The 25,227-nt window shown below is 32.8% G+C and overlaps 1 protein-coding gene across 1 annotated transcript in view; it reads left to right on the forward strand.

The window, feature by feature from the left end:
- The window catches only part of LOC145740160 (transcription factor hamlet-like), an 82,391-nt gene that overhangs the window by 37,857 nt on the left and 19,307 nt on the right, over window positions 1-25,227 (forward strand). Inside the window, 2 exon segments of the mRNA XM_081995524.1 lie at window positions 14,102-14,239; window positions 14,242-14,483. Of these exon segments, the coding sequence (XP_081851650.1) occupies window positions 14,102-14,239; window positions 14,242-14,483 (380 nt within the window).

The raw sequence follows: 25,227 nt of genomic DNA on the forward strand, positions 1-25,227 counted from the left end.
TAATAAAGAAACAAAGTTTTGGGAAATTCTAGTGAATAATGGTGAACGATGTTTTGATTTTTCTGGAAAATGCCTTTTCATATAAATTTCTCGATAACAATTAAGTTTCGATATAGAGGAAGCTAAATGAAGCATCTGCGTAGAATTGAAAATAAATGTGGAATCTGAAAATAAAAATAAACCCTTTTTTTTAGGGGTACTGATTATTATTGGATAGTACATCACATGTTTTTTCTAGAAAAACAAACTTATTCGTGACGTTACAGACATTTTGTATTCAGAAGCTTTTTTCTTGGAGGGTGTGAGAGTTGGTGTTTTCACTTCTTGTGAACTGGTTTGACTAGAAAACGGTTAACCTATAAATTAAAAAAATCCCCTAATTTTCATAAACCGAAAAAACAGGGATAAAGTATCAAATTACATGCAAAACACGATTTAAAGGATGTGAATTTAAGTGGTTGACTTTCTGTCTGGGACGTCAAATAAGAATTTGAATCAGAATGAGAAACGATAAAAAATTTGACTTTAAAGAAGGGACGATGGGCCAGGACGGTACAGATAGCAGGCATATGAATGTAAAATTGGGTGATATTGGTTCTTAGTAGAGGCGTTTGTGCTCACCTTAGGGTTTGCATTTTTTACCTGTTGCCACTGATTAACATCATTGTAGTGATGCAAGGAAAGATTTGGGAATAAACATCTCGAATCGAAGCAAAAATTTCGTTGACTGATACACATACTGTATAAAAGAAGTTAAAAAAGTTCGTTAAACGTAATGAGTAGTTGCCACCCCAGATAGCCTTAACTTTTGTCGTATTGCCGCAAGCAAAGAAAAGAATAACGCGAATATGCAGTTCTGATTTCTGATCTGATCGCATTCGCATTGAATTCCTGTAGGGAATAAAGGACTTCCGCGCACCTTTCGACAAGGGTGGCCACTAATAATATGTTGGGTGCGTTCATCGAGAGCGAGACATGCTGCGTTTTGTCTTCCCGAATGTTTAACTGAAGCTATTTGCAGATACGGACTTTTGCTAAATTATTTCACCTGCCTAAAATATCAACAACACTAAATTATAGAGTTTTCAATCTCAGAGAAAACTCAGATTTCAAAATCCATAGAAACTAAATGCAACTCCTAGTTTTAGAATTAAAGTTTTTTCACTACTGGCTAGTTCGGTTCTGTATGTGACATTAAGAACAAAAGAAGTATTTTATTTTCTGTTGAACGTATTGATGTCTCGAGGACAGCATTTTTGATTTTGGAGTCTCCTTAGAGTGATTTGCCTTGACACGCCACTTGGGGGGCAAAAGTCCGTTGTTATATTCATTAAGGGCTACTCTATTAAGAGCTTTTCTTTATGTGTGTAGAAGTTTGTTGGGAAGAAATTTGACTGACAGCCATTATTGACAAATCTTCACTAAGAGCAATATATTCAGGGAAATCTCTACTAGTAGTGTGTAAATTAGTAGCAAATATGAAAAAGTTGTAGAAATAAAAATATAATAAGATAAAAAGAATAAAATTAAATTATATTTAAAAAAAGCGCCAATATCCATTTCCTTTAATTTCACCAAGAGTAGCAATTTACTAATCAACAAGTTGCTTCAGACCTAAATTCATGTACAAAAATAATTTAACTAGGTAATAATTCCTTGAGTACCGTCTAAAAAATTTACAAAATTTTGATAATACCGTTATTTTAGTTTATTATTATTTTTAGTTGGTTTTGTTTATATTTGTGGTAAAAAGCTTATTAGGTCACCAAAGTGATGGTACTTTTTACAGCGGAATTCTAAATAACGCTGTCTTCAACCATTATCATCATTTAGCAAATAATATTATTCCTACATTGTAAGCATAAAAATGTCATGTGTCACAAAAAATAATCTTAACGACTTAGTCTCGATATCTTCCTTCCTGTTCCTAATTTTGTGGCTTGTAATATTTATTTGCCATGTTTACATTTTGCGAATTTTGCACATTTCTCGTGGCTTTTATAGCTATCATATTATATTTCTCAAGCTAATCTTAATGTATGTACGCTTTATGATACTGATGTTTAGTTTCCTGTACGTTTGCCAACACATTTAATTAATGCATAAATAATCTGTGCTAATATCTGGCCTACACTTTAATAACATTAGACGATTCTTCAGCACCTTAAAACGCGCTACTATAAATGGCTAGCTATATTATCGCGGGGCTGAAAAACTTTAAAACTGATAAAATCAGAGTGAAATATCGCGTGGCTTGAACAACAATCGGAATGACCAAATTTAAATGCAATAGCCTCAAGTTTAAAGCCCGTTTAGATAAGATATATGACCATCTATATCCCGACTTCTATTGTTGGATTTCTACGTTTGGAATTGAAAAAGGAAATCCTTTTAAAGTGCCAGGACAAGAAACGAGAAAAGATCCGGACAAAAGGTCAGATGTTATGGATGGGAGTCCAGATTGGAGTTTCCAGATAAACGTTTTCAGTAACTTTACCGATAGGAAGTAAGTTGGTTGTAATCTTACACTGGAAACATTGCCACGACTGTCAGCAAATTGCACAATATACTGGGTCATAAATCTCGCTTAATATCTCCATATATGACTCTAATATACACCGTACAAACACGATGATAACCCCATTTGACACGGTCCCACGTACCAAAAGGGGAAAATTTCATATAAATAACCCCATCTCGTTTCAGCCCCACTTGCACTGCCGTAGGTCTGTCTTTGTCGGATATATTAGTTATGCTGCGAGATAAATGGCACAAATTTAAAATGTTTTACCCTATGATACTGAATTTGCTCGATCGCAAAGGGAGAAAACAATGAATATGACATGTGTGCACGTTTTGACTGCGTGACATTTAAATTATGCAATTTATATCTGTTGGAAGATATTGGAATGTTTGATAAATTTTTCAAACTAACTGAAAAATATTAGTATAGTCCATCTAAGCGTAGCCATATGAATCTAAGGATTTTGAATTAGTATAATATTACTCTCATTATCAATTACTAGAAGCAATAATAACAAAATATCAGCACACATAATTAATTCCTGAGAGTTATTTATTTTTTTATATACGACGTTCAATTCGGCTTCATTCCGGCAAGGCTACTTACACAGAGAGCACGCGACATAAACGTAGAATTAGGCCTGCTTCATAGACTACCACAAAAATTTTGACAGTGTGCAACATGAAAGATTTGCAGAAATAGTCTGGCAAACAGGCGCAGACGAAGATGATTTACGAATTATTACAGAACGCTACTGGTATCAGACAGCTCAAGTAAGAGTACAGAATAAAATATCGAAGGAGATAGCCATAAGAAAAGGAATGCAACAAGGCTGCATATTATCCCTGCTGCTTTTTAATATGTACTCGGAAAACATTTTTGCGGAGTCTCTTGAAAAAACTAGCGTTGGAATCAAAATTAATGGCAAAACAATTAGCAATATAATGTATATATGTCGTTGTTGCCAACAGTCTGCGTGAACTCCAGCAACTTGTGGATGTTATTGTTGAGTACAGCAAACAAATAAACATCCTCAAAACTAAACTTATGGTTTTCTCGAAGGTGCAAACACAAATGGTCCTCCATATACATGACAAGATCAGTTGAGCAGGTATCTAGGAGCCCTGGTGGGTGATAGTTGCGATTCGATGAAAGAGATACTTTTAAGACGGTTGCGAAAGCTGGATCTTCAACTCCTTATTACAAAAACGCATTGAAGTTTATGAAATGTAATTTTTATAGGAGGATATTACACATAGCCTCTGGATCAAAAGAGTGAGAAACACCGAATTCTCCAGAGAATACAGAAAAACAAGGTGCTGATGCTAACATTCAAAAAGCACAAACTATGGTATATTGGAGATATAATAAGGGGAGATAGATATGTGGTACTTTGATTGATCATTGAGTGAAACATTTAGGGGAAGAGGTCAATAAGGGGAATGCAGAATTCCTGGCTCAAGAATCTACGCCAATAGTTCAGTAAAACATCATCCGAAATCTTCAGAGTAGCTGTGTCACAATCATTGCCAGTTGGATCGCCAACCTTCGAAGGGAGAGGGCAAAATGAGAAACATCGTTTAATAAAGCGTATAAACATTGGAGATCTTAGTATAACTAATTGATATCACCTGGCACTAATATTAAAAGAACCACATGATTGTAAGTAATAAACATTAAACGTCATGTAATGAAGAATATTGGAATATAATAAGAAATAAGTTCAGGTTCAGTAGTATAAGTTCTTCTTCCATTGTTCCTTTATTCCGGTATGTATCAACGACTGTATATCATGCAGCACAGTCCACTGTCGGATATTTGGGAGCCAGGACATTTTTTCCTTCCGATTCTTCTCCGCCCTACGTTCTTGCCTTTGCTCAATAGATGCACAAATTGATGTTTGGTGTTTCGCATTATATGCCCCAGATATGCTGTATTTCTTTTCTTAATCAATTCAAACAGTTTACGTGGTCTGTTGACACGGCTTAGAACTTCATTTCTTGTTAGTCTGGCCGTCATACGTCATACCTTCAGGATTCTGCGATACAGCCACATCTCGCAAGCCTCTAATTTGTTGATTCGCCTGCAATGTTTCCTCCATCCCGTAAATAATCACCGACCAAACGTAGCATTTAATGAATTTGAGTCTTAGGTTACGGCAAAATCAGAACTCTTCGAAAGCTCAGGAATGCCTGTCGTGCTTGTTTAATGCGATATTTTATTCCCTTGTCTGAGGCCCAGTCGTCGAAAATTCAGATGCCCAAGTATTTAAATTTGTCTACTCTTTTTATTTTAGTTGACTACTCAAAATCAGACTCCTCCGACGCGATATCTTCTTGATTCTTCTCTATGGGATGGAATCGTGGACAATAACCGAGGCAACACACAAAGAAAACATAAGTCTTTGTTTTCTCTGCCGAATTCTAAGAATAAACGTACAACTTTTAAAACACTTAAAGTTATCGAATTACGCTTACTAAAGCAAGTGATTAAAACAAAATCTTAAAAAACTAGAATCCTTGTATGATGATAATATATTGTGCAATCTACATCTATAAAACATCTAGTATGTATTTTACATACGTGTAACAATCTACGAGTGTTTCATCATGTATATTTGATACATGTGCTAGATAAATAGTATCACTCTACTTTTTGCTTGTAATCATAAGACGACATGCTAAAGAAATTTAAAAATAACTCATCAATTTGACTAAGTAATTATTGATATAAATACTGAACTTCGTTCAGTATACCACTCTTTAAGGAAAGAAAGTATATTGTTCACTTTTGAATGATTCATATCATGAGATGTCGATTATCAATTTGTAATCACGTTAAACTGTAGTACTGACGATTTTTAGTAATTAGGTGAATTAAGAACAGGTTTTTTTAGTTCAATCTCAATTTACTTTTTTTATGTGATTATTTTTTTTGTTGACTTGTTTTAAGAGCACTTGTGGCATGACCAGGACAACTGATGACCTAATAACAGATACTGCATTCATGTCTTAACAATGCAGTTACATTGGCTGGCTGGTCTCCATTTATCATGTGCTTTTATGATAACAGTCATAAAAGCCGCTATCTTCATTTTCCTGAATTTCTTTGTGTGTCATATTGTCATAATAGATATTCTTTATTACAAAATAAATGGGATTGAGATTAACGAAAGTTGTGTTCTGCTTTGATTATTTTTTTTTATGATTCAGTTGGTTTAAATTAATTTGTTTTTGAATTTAGATTTTCAACGATCTACAATACAAATAAATAAATGACATTGTTTATGTTTTCCGTGTTATAAGTTGACTAGAGTTTTGGAGAAATTGTTAAATCAATCACTTTTGCCAGTTAATCCATCGTTACTTAATAATCCATCTATACATCTATTTATGTAACTTTTTTATTTGAATTTTTTAATTGTAAAGCGGAGCAAATTCCTTGTCTTTACCTGAAAACAACCATTAAGATAAACTGTAAAAGTATACTGAATTAAGCAAAACTAATCACTAACAACCTGAAACGCTATATTAATACGTGTATAACACTGATATAAAGAAAGCCAACTTTTTAAAATGAGACTTCTCATGATATACCTATAATCACATAACACTCGCTGCAGACCACCCTCAATATGGGTTTTTTACTGAATTCTTGCTTTACAAAAAGTAAAGGATTATAACCAAACAAAAATAACTGACAATTTTGAATTTAATATTATAATTTTCCTATTGTATGATTGACGGATTCATTAAAATATGCGGAAAATCAACAAAGAAAAATAACATGACGCATCTTTGTATTACCTCGTGTAATACTTCTAGTAAACGTCTTCTATGTGACGTTTGGTTCTTTATTTGCCAATGTCAAATTTGAATCTTCACCTGTGTATTACATTTTTACGTCATTTTATCTTTGTTTGATTTTCCAGATATATTGTGCGTCCACAAAAACAAAAATTGCATCTTTAAAATCAATGGCTCATTTACATGAGCGTATGAAAGGACATAAGTACATGAAATGTGTAAGGAAAAGTCTAAGCCAACATGAGCTAAAACAGAGTAAACCCGTCGACCAGCCGTCCCATAAATCATGGCAAAACCACAATTACCCAAACAAAAACCACCTTTACAAGGCACAAAAGCTAAAAGCTCATTAAAAAGCTCCGCTCGGTGCACAAACCTTCGCTCTATATACATAGCTACCAAACATTTCATCTCTCGAATCTCTGAGATAACAGAAGAGCGACGCGGGGCAGAGAGGGAGACTATCGTACGCTTTCGGCTATCCCTAGGGATCCTACACAGGCCACGCCCGCTCGCCCCTCCTCAAGCTCCGCCCTTTATCCCGGATAGTCCCTGAATCTTTACTGTCTCTGATGATCTCTCAGTGTGGGCTCAATGCTCGTTCAGTACCGTCAGCTGTCATTTTCGGGACGTGATGAACGGCCGTTCTGTGATGTAACTAGGCAGTGACGTCATCGGTTTTGCGAACCCGAACAATTTTTGATTTTATTATTTTGGACAGTGCTGTTCGAGAAACTTTGTGGATTTGTGTCTGGATCGACATCCAGGTTTACCGTCAAAATTGCTACTCTTCTGTTTGAATCTGCTTTTGCAATGACAGGTATTTTGTTTAGTTTTACGGCCTAAATCAATCAATCAATAGTTCGAAAAACGTTGGTCTAATAGCCCTATAAAAAGAAATATGTGAATCAATTTGTAAATATAGTTTTTTTGTGAAACTCAAAAATGTTGTGAACAATCTCAACCTTAAGTTGTAAGTACTATTACTTTTACAACTTATGTAAATAAAAGTAAGTGCATTAAGGCTAATCTGATTTCTAATAATCACAGAAAAACAAAGAGAAAGCGAATCAAATTTAAGTATTTTATATTTGAAAGTTTGTAGTATTTCAGCAAATAAAAATGTTCATATGTTATCTTTTTTATCTTTGAAATTATTTATTGTAGGCAAACAAATTGACACGGTTTGTACGTTTGATCTATGGCCACATATTTAGAATGTGAAGTTGTTATATAAATTTTCGCATACTAGTTCTTTTGATTGAGCCGCAGGAAAAACATCAATCTAATTTGGACTAGAAGAATTAATAAGTAAAACCACTTTTTAAACTTATCAACATATTGATTTTAATTTTTCTATACATTTTTTCCGACTCTAGTCTTCTGTCACGTTTCACTGGATAAATCTGATGATGAACATGTATAATTAATTGAAAGTCAAAACAAAAATTATTTGTAGAAAAACCTGCAAAATTTTTTGTAGTTTATTGATTAAAGTTTAAAATACTGAATAAGCGTAATCAAAATTTTTTAGTTTTTAGTTTTTAGTTAATATAGTAAAATATTGCTTATGGGATAAATTCTCACCTATTTTGGTAAAACTACAATAGTTCATAAAATATAATTCAATAAAATGTTAACCTGTGCGAATACTTAAATTACGTTTTTTGACAGATTTTCATTAATGTTTTTTTTTTCAAAAAAATTTAAAATTAAATAGCTAATAAAACGTTTTGAGACTCAAAAATTGCGATTGTAGGGTAACAACCCAACCCAAATTAAGGGTAAAAACGTTGTGTTTTATTCTGAAACGTTTTAGAAATAGTAACGAATAGCTGAAGTTTTAGAAGCTATTATTGCATATTATTACTAACATTTTTTGTTGTTTGCACATTATTTGCTGTAAAGGTGTTACAACTTAAAAGTCATTTGTGGCTACTTAAACAATAAGACAAAAATGATATACCCTCTTCTCTCTTACACTAGAAGTTGTAAAGGACTTCATTGTTTATTAAAAATTTGGGAAAGAACAATTTATCGTTTAAGCAGTCCTGGAGAATAAATTTTGCTTTATCACAGCTTAATTGACTAAACTAACACATGGAGGTTCAAATTGATTTTAGGATAATTCAAGAGTGGAAAGTACATTAAGAATAAACTCCAAAGTGTCTAAACTGGAAAAGTGCCCCCTATAGCGGAGTTAGAGCACCTTAAAGGTGAGCCACTAAAACATTTTTTTATGTTTAGTTCCTAGACGAAAAAAGTTGCTCAAATGCTCACCATTTTGAAATGGTCAATTAGAATGATTTTTCAGTTTTTTAAAATAATCTGGATATATACGGGGGCTGTTCAAAAAGTTTAACAGCTTTAAATTTCTTTAGACTGTAATTTTAGATCGTTCTGATGGGGCACGTGTGATAGTCCATACTTTTTCCTAAGAAAAGTTTGTCTGAACTTTTCTTTTCATTTTGATTTGCATTTTTTTGGGGACATATACTTAAGCCTGGTTTATAAAACAAAATTTAAATTTAGCATTAAATTTAGTATTAACTTTAAGAATAAGACTAGTGGTTTTAAATCAAGACGTTCATAAATGAAATTTAATTTTAACCTTAAATTTAGCTGTATCTAGTGACCTTGGATTTACATAAAATTCTAAATTCTCTTAAAGAACGCTAAAGTTAAATCATCTTGCTAGTGCGCAATCGTCCCCAATGACACAATCAACTGATTTGTGTTTTGAATTTGAATATTTGGTTATGGTTTTTCCTGCCAGCTAAAGGTTACGGTTAAACGGTTAAACTGAAGCCTAGTAATATTTGGTTTTTCCAACTTCAATTTTTGTGTTTGTGTATTCCAAAATCACAACACTGGTACACAAATGACAACTTTGGCGTTTAGCAGTCATTGATTTAAGACTTCAAATATTTCTTTTATAAACACCATATTTTTTTAGAGTTACAGCTAAATTTAAATTTACTACTAAATATAAATCTAAATTTAAATTTTGTTTTATAAACCAGGCTTTAGGTTTCGCTAGCTCCGAAAGGCATTTTTCAACCCAAAGTTTACACGACACTTTGGCGCTTATTTTTTATGTACTTTCTACCCTTGAAGTATCCTACAATCAATTTGGACCACCCTGTATTAATAGAATAAAAACAATTTCTAAATTTAGAACAGTTGTAGATTAGTTATGATTAGTGTTGAATATAATGTTAAGTAAAGCTTTCCACACCCAATGAGTTATTAGCTGCCACACGTACTTAATCTTCTATTGTAATGGGAAATATTTCCATCCACCCTATTGGTGTTAGGAAGCTGGCAACTTTGCTATTGTACTACTAAATTTTCTGTATATGCTTTCAGTTCAGTCGCTAAATCTGAATTGAAAAATTCAAAAATATTTTACAATAAAACACATTAGCATGTTCGTTTACCACTATTGTTTTGTCTGGCTCCGTTGCAACACATAAAATTTTCATAAGCACTGCTCAGCGTAAAATCTGTGTTTCTTCTGTCATTTATGTAGGCAAATAACTGACTACATCCATAAACATGAGCTGCACACACGTATTTCCGCGAACAATCTGAATTGACACTATTGTCTCCGACTTAACTACATTGAAACAATACCGGGTTCATCTCAAAGATAATAGACCGCCAGACACGGTTGTGCCACTAAAGTGATTATTCCTCAATAGGGTTCTAAGAGTTTCAAGGAGAAGAATCGGCGGACGCATCCTTGCACAAATTATACGCCGATTTACCGTTTATATTGTTCTGGTACGTTTCGAGGAAAGTTTATGAATTATACCCACCTGTATTTTGTCATGGTATGGTAGGTTTGCTTCTGATTCAGGGGTGGCAAAGTTTATTCATCCAACCACAAGGGAAGTCAACTTATGAAATGTTATGTCGTTATTGTTTAATAATATTATTTATCTTTCAGCCTATTTTGAATAATATCTTAAAAAAAAACATATGAGATCTAATGTTTGGTGACCAATTCGTTTTGTATTGAAAATGTTTTTTTAATTTACTTCAAGTGTATATTATATTGCTCAATTTAGAATAGCCCATTCAACAGGTCAGGCAACTTTATATGAATGAATGAAAACTTTATTTAAACCGAACACACAAAAGCAAACAAATACTACAATATTTGTGAAAATATACATTGTGTGTGTTTATACCCAATATAGACTAAGGAAGTCTGGGGCTTTTATTGTTATTAGAGCATGACCATTCTAAAAATCAATTTGTTGAAGATCTTCTAAACATATGATAACTTTTGCTCCATAAACCGTAAATATAGAATAAAATAACCGTAAAGAATTAGGGTTTGCAATGAGAAGAAATTGCATTTTTCGTGCTGGTTTCTTAAAATCCTTTATAGCCGACTAGCAATGCTACCTTCAGCGCTAAAATTCATCAGAGTTTCACTAAAGACTAGCAAGTTAGTTTGCCGGTGAGTTGTACGGAAAAATGATATATTTAATAAAAAAAAGCGTCTCTTTGAGGGGCATACATAGTAAAAAATTTCACATTGCTCACTAAAACTGTTTTCGAGAGATTTAGCAAAATGTCCGTACAAAGGTAATCGAATTTGACGCCCTCTAGCGGCCAAACAGACAAACTCAATGTCACGTGATAGCTCGATTCATTAGCTACCTACGATCATATGATATGTCTACGGAATATTTCAAATAATCAATTAATTTTTGGAAAAACCGAAAGATTTTTTTGGCCTACTATATTGACAGACGCTATATTACATATAGACTTGTCAAGGGGCCATTTTAACTAATTTTGGCATAGAGAACATGAATCTGGTATCTGTTTTTCTATAAATGCCGCTATTTTATCGTTGACTTTAAGATTAGGGCATTTTTAACGGTATTCAAAGCCAGCTAAGACAAAATTAATTTGTCATTTATAAAGCAAACCATAAGTTCGGTTTTGGGATATTTCTGCAAATAAAGTTCAAAAAATCAAAATTTCAATTTTGTTCGGATATCTTCGGAAGTACTTTCAAATTAATAAAAAGAATAAAGAAAACATATTTGAACAAACAATCCAAGTCACATATTTATTTATATATATTTATTTTATCATGTTTATAAAACCCAATGATACTTAATAACAGTTAACAATGATATTGCACGTCACACAATTTTGATTGGAATTCAACCCCTTGATTATCGCTACACCACGGAAACCACTGTTATCAAATAATAGTTTAATGTACGTAAAAATTGCATGAAACTAATTTCTTATTCCAAAAAAATGCAATAGAAATTTAAAATACCAAAAAAACAACGATAAAAACAAATTGTCGTAATTTACAGCCGCATAATAGATAAGTCGCGACAAGGGATTCCCAGCATATCAAAAATGTGATAATGAAACGTGGTAAGATTTACCTAATTAGCATACGCAAAGGAAACACGAACTTATCATTAAAAAGATAAAACAAAAATCTGAGTAAAAACCGGATTTAAGGTGGTGAGTACAAACAGTGAAGTGGCATATCAAACCGCAGAACCCTAATTATAGTAATTATAGTATATTATGTTACTGTGTGAAGCACAAGTAAACTTTAATTTACAATTAAGTATAATTTTTAATAACTTTCTCTAATTTTGCTTTGGTTCGGAGATTTCTAACTGAAAAATTGACTTAAAAACTCCAAATTTGATTATCTATAAGTATCTAAATGTTAGTACCAGCTTAATTTTTAGGTATTAAATTTTTAGTTTTTTGTCCCCATTTTTCGAGCACGCCTTACATAATGAAACAAATAACGTTCAGAACTGTAAAATTACTGATTTTATACATTATTGATGCCAAGAATTTAATTAAGAATAAGAAAACATAACATACCTATGGGTCTACTTAAAATAGGAGAAGAAAACTGACTTGAAATGTTGTTATTTTCTATTAGTCCTTCATATACTCGTATTACTGAATTAAGCATTTGACCAGTATTACATCTGTCTAACAATATAAAATCGATGTTTTGTGTATTTGTTTAAACCACTATGGTAGTTTATTGCATTTTTCACTTAGAATACAAGAAATTCTTAAAAATAAACATAATACGAATAAACTGAACAATCCTTTATGCTGAACAGACAAAACATTTAATTTGCATTGTTGTAAAAGATGTATTTTAATCGTTATTTATGTAACAAGTGCAAAAAAGGACTTTTGCATGAGTTGCATACAAACTTTGTTATAAAATCGACTTGTTTGATGACAAAAGCACAGCAAACAGTATAGCATAGCGCTAAAAAGACTTTGTTGCACTATTGCAAAAAAAAGAAACTTTTTGCACTAAAATTTGTTAAAAAATTAAAACAGTACAAAATAGCTATTTATGTAACCAGTTACGAAAAGATCGATTTTGTGTAACGAATGAATGTTTGTAGGGCGAGCGCAGCGAGGTCCTACAATTTGAATGAGTTACACAATAAGACATTTTCGAAACGTGTTGCATACATAATTTTTTCTAATTTTGACCAAAAAGCGGTAAAAACCATCTTTTAAAGTGATTTAACACAAATATTCACTTTCATAGCACCTTGTATAAACTGTGACAACGACATGTTATGATGGATGTCGCCCATATGTTTCTACGGAAATGCATAAAAACAGGGAGTGATGAAATGAACTTTTCATAACTAAAAAAAGTATCACTTTATGTAACTAGTTACATAAAGTAAAACGTTTTGTCACTCTAATCAGTTTTGAAAAGTGTCACTTTATATGCCAAAATTAGAAAAAAGACTTTATTGCACTAGTTCAAATAAAAGAACGTTTTGCACTAAAAATCATTAAAAAAGTGTATTTTTATGCACGATTTTATAAAAATTTTGAATAAGTTGTTTAATGTTATAGACCATACAAGATAGACTATACTCAAGATGAGGAGCAGCAATGGCACTTATATCCAAAAACAAACTAACTATAACTTAGACAGTTAAATTTCATAATAGCACAAGAATATGAAACACGGTATAATTGAAATAAGAATAATACTAAAGTCACAAAAAAAGTATATGGAAATTATAGGGTGATTCAAAACGATAGATTAACCCTACTACCCTAACATCTTATATTGCCTCATGGTATGGGAATTATACAGGAATTGCAACTACATATTACAGTTTATTGCCCTTGCAAACACAATCGGTCTAATATAATCAGTCCTGCTGTTCCATGAAGTGACATTATACGGAAAACCGATCCGGTGTAACTGAATATTTCCCGAAGCAATCCCGAAGACTTTTATCACACTTTCTTTAGCGCAAGACGACGAAAAGGCACGTACCAAAAAGGTCGTTCTCCTTAAAACGACACCTTGTTTTGTCTCAGGAAGTTCTCAGAAATGCAAAATTAGACTTAGTTTTTTTTAATTGTTTTGTTTCCCGTACTGTTTTATCCTGATTATATGGACTTTTATCAGCAAACGAGTCGGAAAGGCACGAAAGATTTCACACCGATCCGCTAAATACCCTTTTATGAAGGATTGCGCAAATTTCATAAACACTATCGATAAGACCCGTGTTTATTGCTGTTTGACAAGTTTGGTTTCTTTTTGTGGTTTAAGTGGCCGTCCTGTTTGTTCAGGATCGTTCGCCATCAAATCCTCCCGATGCCGAAACTATCAGGTTTCTGCAATATCTTCGGGCTTATCTTTTTGTGCAGCTTTCGTTTATTAACTTTAGAGGTGTTAAAAAACTCACAGGCATATTTCTACTTTCAGAGGGCTCCGAGGATGAAATAGAAGTAGCGTCTGAGACTGACCAGATGGACAACAGTATTGAAGAAGTGTCTTACAGCAATAATAACATGAGAAACACTAGAGATTATCTACACTCTCCGAGTATAACTTTAACAGTCAAGCTGATTTGTACGAAAGCAAATTCAGTGAAAATTACTACAAGAACGAGGATGAAGATAAGGCTGACCACTTTTACAGGAGTAGCAGAGAGTTTGTTATGAACAGGGGCGTAGTACCAAGCGAGCTAGAAATAAAAGAGACTGGAGGAGTATTTGCCAAAACCACCATACCTAAAGGAACGAGATATGGGCCTTTTCAAGGAAAATGGGCTGGTACTCCTCAAGATCCTCGATTTGCATGGGAGGTAAGTGATTCACTAATCATACAGAAACTGTGTGGTATCACATATGCGTCAAACACATCCCTACAGACACGATTTTACCATCAATTCGGTTATAATTTCACACCCCACTAGCCAGGGATTATACCTCCCTTATTTTAGGAAATAATGTACAAATACCGAATTCTCACCCCTGATGAGAACCACCCCTTATATATCGATAAATGTAACGTAACTAGACCTCTTCATGCAATTTGGATCAAAAACTGTCAACAGTGAGTGTTATTTTAACAGTTTAGTGGTGTAGTGTATCTTACAATACAAACTTTTCTGATTAGGTCGATGAGGATTGTTTCTGTAAAGCGATTTCAAAAAGGGGGAAACAGGGTTCTTTTTAGTTAGTTTCTCAACACGAAAACATACCCGAGCAGCATTTACTTTTGTATTATACTCATTTTTCCGTTACATTTTTTCTTATTTTTAAGCAAAAAGTGTGGATTTTTTGAAATAACCAATCTTCAAACTAAAAAGGTCATTTATGTAGAATTGCAGTCTTGTGATACACACAGGAGATCTATAAAATTAATTACTTCGGAGAGATAATTCTAGATAAAAAAGCAATGATACTAACTACCACTAACCACTATACTACATGAACCAATAGAGGGTGTTACAGTTCGTTAAAAAAAATATGTTTTGGAACCAAGTTCCGCAACAACTTGGTGTAGGGTATTTTATCAATTAATTAGTCTCAAAAATTTCTAAACGCTATAAATCTAAAACGAAAGGCATTTTTGCAAAAAGTTACCACCTACATCACACTGTCTAGGTATGATGTACTGTCACTGATTTGTCACACAGAATTATCGAGAGAATTACCTTCACATGGTTTTGGGAATACCGCGGATACTTTTGGTATCAGCTCAATTTTAAAGTCTTTTGTTCAACATGAAGGGGAACTAGAACGAACTAAGCTGAAAACTAAGAAACGTACATAAATGTTGTTTGCAACGAGATTCTTGGTTTGATAAAGAATAGTTTGTAAGAACTAAAAAGCAAAAGTATTTTCATGTTTATGTATTTTTGTACAAAATTTCTTGATAATTAGTATTACGTTTAAACAGAGTGATCACTGTAATCTCAAATTACTGTTTCTCAATTCGTTACACAAATCGAAAATCGAATTTGTTATTCAATCCGATCCAGAATTCTTCTTAACAAAACAACTTAGGTTAAGAAAGGATAAGAAGTAATTTAAAAAGAGAACAAGAGAGTCATATCTAACCTGTAGGTACTTAAAAACTATTCATACTGCATAGTTTTGTATAGTTATAATTTTTTGTTTGAAATATTAATTAAAATCAAGTAAAACTGGTAAAACTCATATTGTTGTAGATTGAACGGAACTGATCTATTTACTGCTGTGATGTTCATATGTCATTCATATTGTTGTCATTTCAATCCGCGTTGGTTTTCAAACCTGTACACATCGCTAAAAACATAATCCTCAATCCGCTCCTTTGGTCCAATCCACTTGAAAAAGAGACTGACTTGCTCTATCGGATCAAAATTTCAATCCTACGTGTACAACATCGATGTTTTCTAAGTGAATAGAGCTTCATTCAAGTTACGATGTGTACGTGGTCATTGTTCACAAAATTGTTCCAACTTTTTAAGGTTTTCATCTAGGTCTTGAAAACAATCAACACAACAACTTCTTTGATATAATTTATTCAAAAACCAATAAAAAGTACATACAGTACTAGTACGTACACATACAATTAAACATGAGTAGTACTCATTCTTAACACATGCACATTTTCATTAGTTTTGATATCTCAGGTCATAATCTTGGGCAATATATTTTATTATTTAGAAATCAGGACTATCTCGTCAGTAAATCCTTAATTGAACCAAAGTCACAAGTAAACTTAATGATAACCATGATAACCGTGTTTTACGACCTGTTTGTTGTATAACGTTTTTTATGGTAAAACCAAATTTTTCTTCTTATAATTTTAAAAGTTTACTTAAATTATTGATGTTTGTAGTAACGAAAACAACTTACTGAAAGCGCTTTCTAAGACAAAAAAAATATTTTTTTTATTATTCTTTACTACTTCTCATTTTGTCGTTTTTACTACAGCCATAGGGTGGAGAAAAGCGGATTTCTAGGGCAATACAGTAGAATTTTGAAACACCCTCTAACAGCTACAAAAACTGATTTATCGACTGAAAATGGAACTTGTCAAATTTAATGTTGAATTTAGTCCAAACTAGGTTTTAACAAATGCCTAATGGGTTATTTAACATTTTTATTATAGATTGTGAAAAGGAATTTCAAGGGCTTTAAACTGATATATTAACTCACTCCGTAATTGGTCAAATAACCGAGTTATTGGCTGTATCATTGGAAATTTAGACATTTCACATTTTTCGCTAAAATGTAGTCAGATTTTTTAATTTTAAAGCTGTGTTTGTTGCCATTTTTACTTAAGAGTAAACATAAATAAATTTTTAATTCTGTCAGGCTTAGATCACTTATTAAATAATTTTAAAGTTGTAAAAAATATATTAGCTCTAAGGGACTACCACTTGAGGAAACATATTTAGTGACGTTTTTAAACCTTTAAATGCTTTTAACATAAATTCTACCATTTTGGCTGTATACAGGGTAATTCAAATTCGACCCTCACCATTGGGATCTCGGAAACTATAAGAGATACGAGAAAGTTTAAATTGGGGCAAAGTTGCGCAATGTAAAGCTCAACCAAATGCAGTTTTCAAAATTTCGATTTTCCGAGTACTTCCGAAGATATCCGAAAAAAACTGAAAATTTGATTTTTTGTTTTTATTTATTTCTAATCTTATTTGAAGAGATATTCCAAAACTAAAAGCACCTTTCATTGCCACTTTTTCTCAGCTATTCGATGATGGATTCAAATTTGCTACACGACGTTTCGTTTTTTGGCAGCCATCATCAACTTTCTTTTTTCTTATGGGCGCCATATTGGATTTTTAGCCCATCAAATAGTACGTTTTATTCTGATTTTAGTGATGTATAATAACTTATGATTTGCTTCATAAATAACAAAATAATTCAATAAAAACTATTTTTACTTTAGTTATTGGCTTTGAGTTAATGGGCCGTTTTATAAAATGTCATTATTTGACAGTACTTGTCAAACACGATAATTCGGACGATCATTAGAGCTTTTAGAGATTTTACCTTAGTTAGCTTTGAGTTAATGAGACGTTTTATGAAGATTACTTGGTAGTACTTGTCACACGCAATTGGCCTAAACATACTTAGTCACAAAGGTGTACACGTGACTTAAACCGGTTTATTCACTCGAAAAGCTTAGGCCGCTCGCTACGCTTGTGGACCTAGTTGTTCTTTTCGTGAATAAAAAATGGTTTAAGTCACTTGCTGTATAAATAACTATTAAATCACTCTGAATGACATTCGCCTATTTACAGATGTAAACAAGTAACAAACAAACATCAATGTTACATCTACGGGGCGCGGTGCAAATTTAATAGAACTGTAATGTTAGTTTTTTTTTTTAATATAAGAAGTCGAAATTTAATAAAATACTGTATAAGACACGTGACTTAAACCGGTTTACTCACTCGAATAAATATGAATGAATAAAAAATGGTTTGTCACTTACTGTATAAATAACTATAAACTTGCACTTAACATTATAAAAAATGAAGTTTCTAAAATGATGATCTTTCTCTTGGAAACATAAATAAGCCTTTTAAGTTAGAGATAATGCTAACAAATCTCTTTTTCTGATTAACCTAAATAGTTCAGCAATGCTTATATAATAATAACATTTTCTGCGGGGGTTTCTTTTCTAGATACATTTTTAACTATGATTGACGCTCAAATGATCGTCCGAATTATCGTGTTTGACAAGTACTGTCAAATAATGACATTTTTTAAAACGGCCCATTAACTCAAAGCCAATAACTAAAGTAAAAATAGTTTTTATTGAATTATTACTGTCAAATAATGACATTTTTAAAACGGCCCATTAACTCAAAGCCAATAACTAAAGTAAAAATAGTTTTTATTGAATTATTTTGTTATTTATGAAGCAAATCATAAGATATTATACATCACTAAAATCAGAATAAAACGTACTATTTGGTGGGCTAAAAATCCAATATGGCGCCCATAAGAAAAAGAAAGTTGATGATGACTGACAGAAAACGAAACGTCGTGTGGCAAATTGAATCCATCATCAAATAGCTAGGAAAAAGTGGCAATGAAAAGATGCTTTTAGTTTTGGGATATCTCTTCAAATAAGGTTAGAAATAAATAAAAACAAAAAATCAAATTTTCAGTTTTTTTCGGATATCTTCGGAAGGTCTCGGAAAATCAAAATTTTTAAAACAGCATTTGGTTGAGCTTTAAATTACGCAACTTTGCCCCAATTTAAACTTTCTCGTATCTCTTATGGGTTCTGAGATCCCAATGGTGAGGGTCGAATTTGAATTACCCTGTATAATTTAAATTTTTGTGCAACCTTTACATAGGTGCTTTTAATACCCACACAAACACAAAAAAAACTCACCTCATTGTTATAAAATACAATAATCTAAAGTCTAGCATTCTCTCTCTACGAGATATTCTAGTTTGAATGAAATGTTTATAGTGAGTCGGCAACAAAATCATCCTAGTAATTGATAGAATGCATGTATGCTCGTCAAATTACTAAATCTAGAACACTACTATATCTCTTATATCTTTTCGAGCCAACCTTATCTATTAGGTTCCATGTGAAAGATTTTGACTCACACTGTCAGTCCGCGATTTGATTTCGATGAAAGTGTATGGGATAAATACAGTTTAGAGATTAAATGTTTATTTTTAGTGCTGCTGTAAAAATAAGTAGGACCTTATGTGTAAAACTCAGGAAATGGTATGTTTTATGTAATTTTCTTGTTTTTTTTTCGTAGTAAAAATAATATAGTTGTTGTGGTCTAGTCTACTAAAGACAACGTACCTACTGAATTTAAATATTTATTTTAGTAGTTTAAATACGGTTGGTTTGATTTAAAGTCAAAATAATAAAATATAATCAAAACATTCGTTTATCTCAGGAAATTATATTCTATTAAATCTAAAGATTTTATGACACGTTAGAATGTATGTAATCCCCAATTAAATGCTATATCTGCTTTAATCAGCAACACAATAATAAAGCTATAGACAATACTCTCATCATTGTATACATTTCATTAAGATTGTAAATAATACGTGATAAATTATAATCTTTGACGCCGTATTGCTCTCACTCTCACTAATGTTTGGCAGCATTTTTCTTGATTTTAATATTCATCATTTAACTGCTTTTATTCACGTGTTTCCCAAATTTGTATAATGCTGAAATCTTTTTTTGTCAATCAGTCAGGAATGTTTATCACGTTGTAAATTATAACTGATTTGATTAGTGGTGTAAATTAGTAACCCTGATTAGAAAGACATCTTCAGTTATCATAAATTCCACACATTTTCAATATAAACCTTTTAATCTTTATCCTCGAGAGCTGGTTTTACGTAAACGAATTCCGAGATTCTAAAAACACCAATCCGAAAATAAAACGTTGACAATCATTACAATAGCAGCAAAAGATTAAACCAGTTGCCTTTCACACGTTTACCCAGGGTCGGGCACACAGGGGGATGTAAATTTGTTGCATAAAACCCTAATTTTGCCAATAAAAGGGAAGATTCTCTACATTGTGATTGGGCGCAAAACCGAATATCCTGCACCGGATTATATCGATCTTCTCGAATTTTGATTGAAAAAGGGGTTTTTCGACGAGTGTGTCAATCATTCCACCACCTGGTATTGGCAGCCGAAAAGGGCGAATATATTTTCAAAAATTTATCGAAAAGCTTTATTTAATTTTGTATCTCAGAATATATTTTCACCCAAACATATTTTTGTTGTTACTAAACCTAAAATAATATATTACATACTCAGGTGGAAAGTGTTTGTTTTCTGTCGAGAAATTAGGTAACTTTATCTCGAGACAGAAATTAAACTTTCCACCGTGATTTGTATACTATTTTATTTTCAACCATTTTAAGGATCTTATCAAAGTGTTAATAAATCATTCAGTTAAAATATTGATCGCTAATAGTCTCTAACAATAAGTAGTTTGGATAGTATAGGTACGAGTAGTTTTGAGGTGTTATTGTGTTATTATTACGTCATCAACAAAATAAACATTTTTCCCTGCTTTTTAATAATACTCGTTGTTATATGTATACGTACAAAAAGCCGAATGTACTTAATTAGACTAATTAGAACAGAAGTCGCGAATGACGGTTTCAACCCCCGTAAGTGTGAATTTAGTTTGTCTAATTAGTTTAAGCTATTATTGGATCCTAAATTATTAAGTTACCTTGGGTGCATATTGTTGTCTCCATCAAAAACCAGACGACATTTTTATTGACAAAACGGATTACCAACTTTTAATTTGTGAGTTGTGACCGGGCGTAAAGCTATGCAAGCGGCATTTGCGTTGTTGGCCGTAAAGTGTCACTTTTGGCTTACAGACTGATAGCAGATAATAGATAAATTAAGGTAATAGGGCTGAAATAAGAGGATTCCGCCGGTGACAAAGTTTGAGACCAGAAGGAAAAAAAAAATGATCGATAGCTTTAGGACGTAAAGTCATTTTCTTCGTCATAGAAACCTATACGTAAACAAACATTACACAACCATTTGTACGTAACGTAACTTGTAAATTTTTTTCAAAGAATCTGTTCAAATATTTTCGTTGAAACAAATAGAGATGAAAACAAACAGGTTATAGCAAAGTTAACTACTTAGATAAAAGTAAAAGTAAAATTACTTTATTGCGGTTTTATCAGGTCTTCTTTTATAACTAAACACACAAACGTTAACTGTACCATATTATGGAAAGTAATAATGTAGCTTAGACAAAGTAAATAAAAGTCATAATACAGTTTTGGTGAAAATCGTAAACTTTTCGTTGGTTTCTTTTGTTTTTCCTGTTATCTGCTCGATAATTGATTCACCTGAGATGTCAAAGTTACATCGCAGATGACCGCAGATGAAAAAAATCATTGTTAGATAAATTTTGAAATTTTTAAGTGAATAATTATAATGAATTAGCAAATAACTTTATTTTGAGTACGTAAGTACGTACGTATATTTTAAATCTGTAAGTTTGTGTCGTATTTGAGTTTGACCTAGGTCCTTCTGAATGGTCTTGGAAATCCAAATAGAAATTGGGAAAAGCAAGAACAAAACAAACAAACGTCTTTATTTCCAAATTATGCAGTCATTCTTCTTCTTCTTCTGATGCGTGTCCATTAATGGATGTGATCTTCTGCTGCGTGTCATGGATGGATGAAGTCCATTAATTGCGATCACATTTGTCCACTCTTCCTTATTACGTATGGTATGCATTAGTTCTTGCTTTGTCTTCAGTCCTGTCCACTGCCTAACGTTGCGCAGCCATGACATCTTTTTCCTGCCGATTCCTCTCTTTCCCTCAATGATCAATTGCAGGAATTGGTACCTCTCGTTGCGTATTACGTGGCCCAGGTATGCTGTTTTTCAACAGAGTCCGGTCTTTATTGATTATTCTCAAGACCTCATCGTTGGTTCTTCTTGCAGACCATGGAATCTTCAGCACACGCTCATAGACCCACATCTCAAATGCTTCCAGCTTGTTCATAGTGCTCATCTTCAGTGTCCATCCCTCCATGCCATAAAGCAACACTGTCCAGACATAGCATTTGACAAATCTAATTCTCAAGCCAAGATCGAAATCAGTATTGGTGAGCACTTTTTTGAATTTCATGAACGCACTGCGGGCATTTTCAATCCGACATCTGATTTCTGTGTCTGATTCTCAGTTTTCACACCTCCACGTTCCTAGATATTGAAATGTATTTACTCGCTCTTTTGGTTGATTCTCATATGTAATTTAGTCTTCTTGGTGTTGATATTGAGGCCCACGTGGTCTTACCCCATTCCCCGACAGTCCCAAGCATATCCCGCAAATCCTTCATGTTATCTGCAATTAGAACTGTGTCGTCCGCATAACGAATATTGTTGACCCATACACCATTCACCTTAACGCTCACGTTACGTTCTTCTAAAGCTTCCTGAAAGTTGGCTTCAGAATATAAATTGAAGAGAAGTGGGGAGAGAACAAACCCTTGTCTGACCCCTGTACAAATTGGTCTTGCTTCTGTGAGATGGTTACTAACTCACTTCAGCCATTTGGTTCCAGTATAGGCTTTGAATGCAGCGGATATCTTTTTGGTCTATGTCCAATCTATTTAGAATTTGGATCAGTTTATGATGTTGGACTCTGTCGAACGCCTTTTCATAATCGATGAAACACAGCATTATGTCCTTTCTCTGATCGTTGCAGTTCTGATTGTGCGATAATTCTCCCTAATCGTTTTTTACATTAGAGAATGGACTCTTTCTATATACTCCTGCGGTCTCTCTTACCTTTCTGTGTAGGTTGAAGTCATCGTGTATTCTTTGTAGTTATTCTAGTTCTTCACACTGTTGTTTCAGCCACTCATCTTCGTTCTAATGACCTCGATTTTTCTGTAGTTATCACCATATCCTTTGTTCTTGTACCCTCTTCGTTCCTCAAACAGCGCCAGTATCTCATCTGTCATGCAGTCATTACATAAAGAGAAATAACATAAAAAAAAATCATAGGTTTTGATGTTAATTTTTATTATTATTTTTTATATATCAACGATATCTACTAGAGGTAATAGAGCATGAAAAAACTACTAATTGTAACAATATTTCTGGTATAAGATACCTACAGGCCGCTACTGTTGAAATCACGTGTTAATTCAAAGACATGTGCTTCGGGACGTTTAAAAAACTGCAATTCTTCCATATCTTCGGGATTACCTACGGGGTGCGTACACATTGACACCTAAAGTGCCAATTTCTGAAAAAGATACCTTATTCGATGATTATCTTGTAACCGCCACTGGGATAAAGACTACCTAGCCAACACAAAAACATGGGCCGATGGACGAAAATTCCTTTTCATTTCACATCGGACACAACAATGCGGGTTATCATTAAAGAGATGATGTTCTGCCTATTCAGTCGATGACCCAAAGGACATAAATCCCTAGAGCATTCTATTTACGTAGTGACAGATTCCAGGCACAAAAATGTTTCTTAGATTGGTTTGTGTGCATGTAAGGTGATTTCACATTGGTGTAGTAATTTAGCGGACAAACTGAAGAGGTTATTTAATTTATCGTCAAGTAGCACTTCATTTGTAATAAGAATAATTGAAAAAGTTTGAATAGTCCCATCAAGCGGTTACTAGGGTACTATAAGATGATTGACGTTTTTTCTTAACAATTCTGGGAAAAGTTCAAGTCCCGTGTATGTAAATCACACTATTCTCCTATATTTTTTGTTACAAAAAAAAACACAAAAAACAGAAATTCATTTATAAAGCCAACTTCGACAAAAAAAAACAAGATTATCAAGTCGAACAGATATTAGGTGGAGCACAAAATAACATGTTTGTCCTGGGTGAAGATTGACACCCTAAATAGCCGGATCTGGATCCTTGTGACACATTTGTGACGTGTTTTGTATTCCCAATTATGATTCAAAGAAAATATACACTTCTAGGGTCAGTTCTTGACCTTCGGATGGGTATATGAATATGTTTATAACGTATTTTTTTGGAGGGTTGCTTTTTCATTATAAAAATCCGACAAGAGGAAACATAAGGTGAGAATGAATCAGGAGCAAAAGCAATCGGTTTGGGTCAATATCTCACATAAAATAAATCAAAGTAGCAATATGGAATTGACCTTTATGCGATTGCTTACAGGATGTTACGCGCAAACTTTGACCATATTTGTGTGTGTGTGTTGTATTAATGCGACATCTGTTACCGTTTCTGTATAAAATGTATGTTCATGTCAATGTTTGGGTTTGGTTTTATATTTTTAGCAGTGGCGGTCGATCAAAAGGGGTAAAGAAAAACTTTACAAAAATTTACTTATTTACATTTTTTCTTACAAGTTTTTACACTCCTTTTATTTATCCTCAAATAACTGTTGTAATGATTTATATAATTCTTCCATCAACGGAATCAAAATTTCGTATTTTTTGCGGTTTTCTCAACTACACTAACTTACGTCTTATTGTTTACAGATATTTTATATTTTTCCCACTTAGCCAAAAAGTAGTAAAATATGGATTGTTGCAATATATTGGGAAATAACATGTAATTATAAAAAATATTGCAAAATACTACAAAATAAACTATAACCGTGGTTAACAAAAAATATCGCTAATCCTAATCCTCAATACTGCAGGTTTTCCACAGTTTCCCCCCCTCTACCCTAATCAAAATTTTATGATTTTCAAAATGTTTTCATCTACCCTAACCAAACTTTCATGTTTTTAACGGTTCTTCCATCTAATTTAACCTAAAATTTACATTTTTTATACATCTCCCATCTACGCTGGTCGCAATTTAATATTTTTTTCAATCCATCTACCTTAATCTAAGTAACATAGTTTTGTGAGTTTCCCACTTAACCTAACTTAAGTCTTATAATTTTTACAATTTTTTCATGCACCCTAACCAAAAATAGATATTGTTTGGTATTTTAATGACTTTTTCATTTAATCTAACCTGAATTTTAGGGTTTGAGACAATTTCTCTATTAAATCTTACTTAATTTTACTATTTAATT

Source organism: Ips typographus, linkage group LG1, assembly GCF_016097725.1.
Source record: "Ips typographus isolate SLU linkage group LG1, UJ_Ityp_2.0, whole genome shotgun sequence".
NCBI classification, from domain to species: Eukaryota; Metazoa; Arthropoda; class Insecta; order Coleoptera; family Curculionidae; genus Ips; species Ips typographus.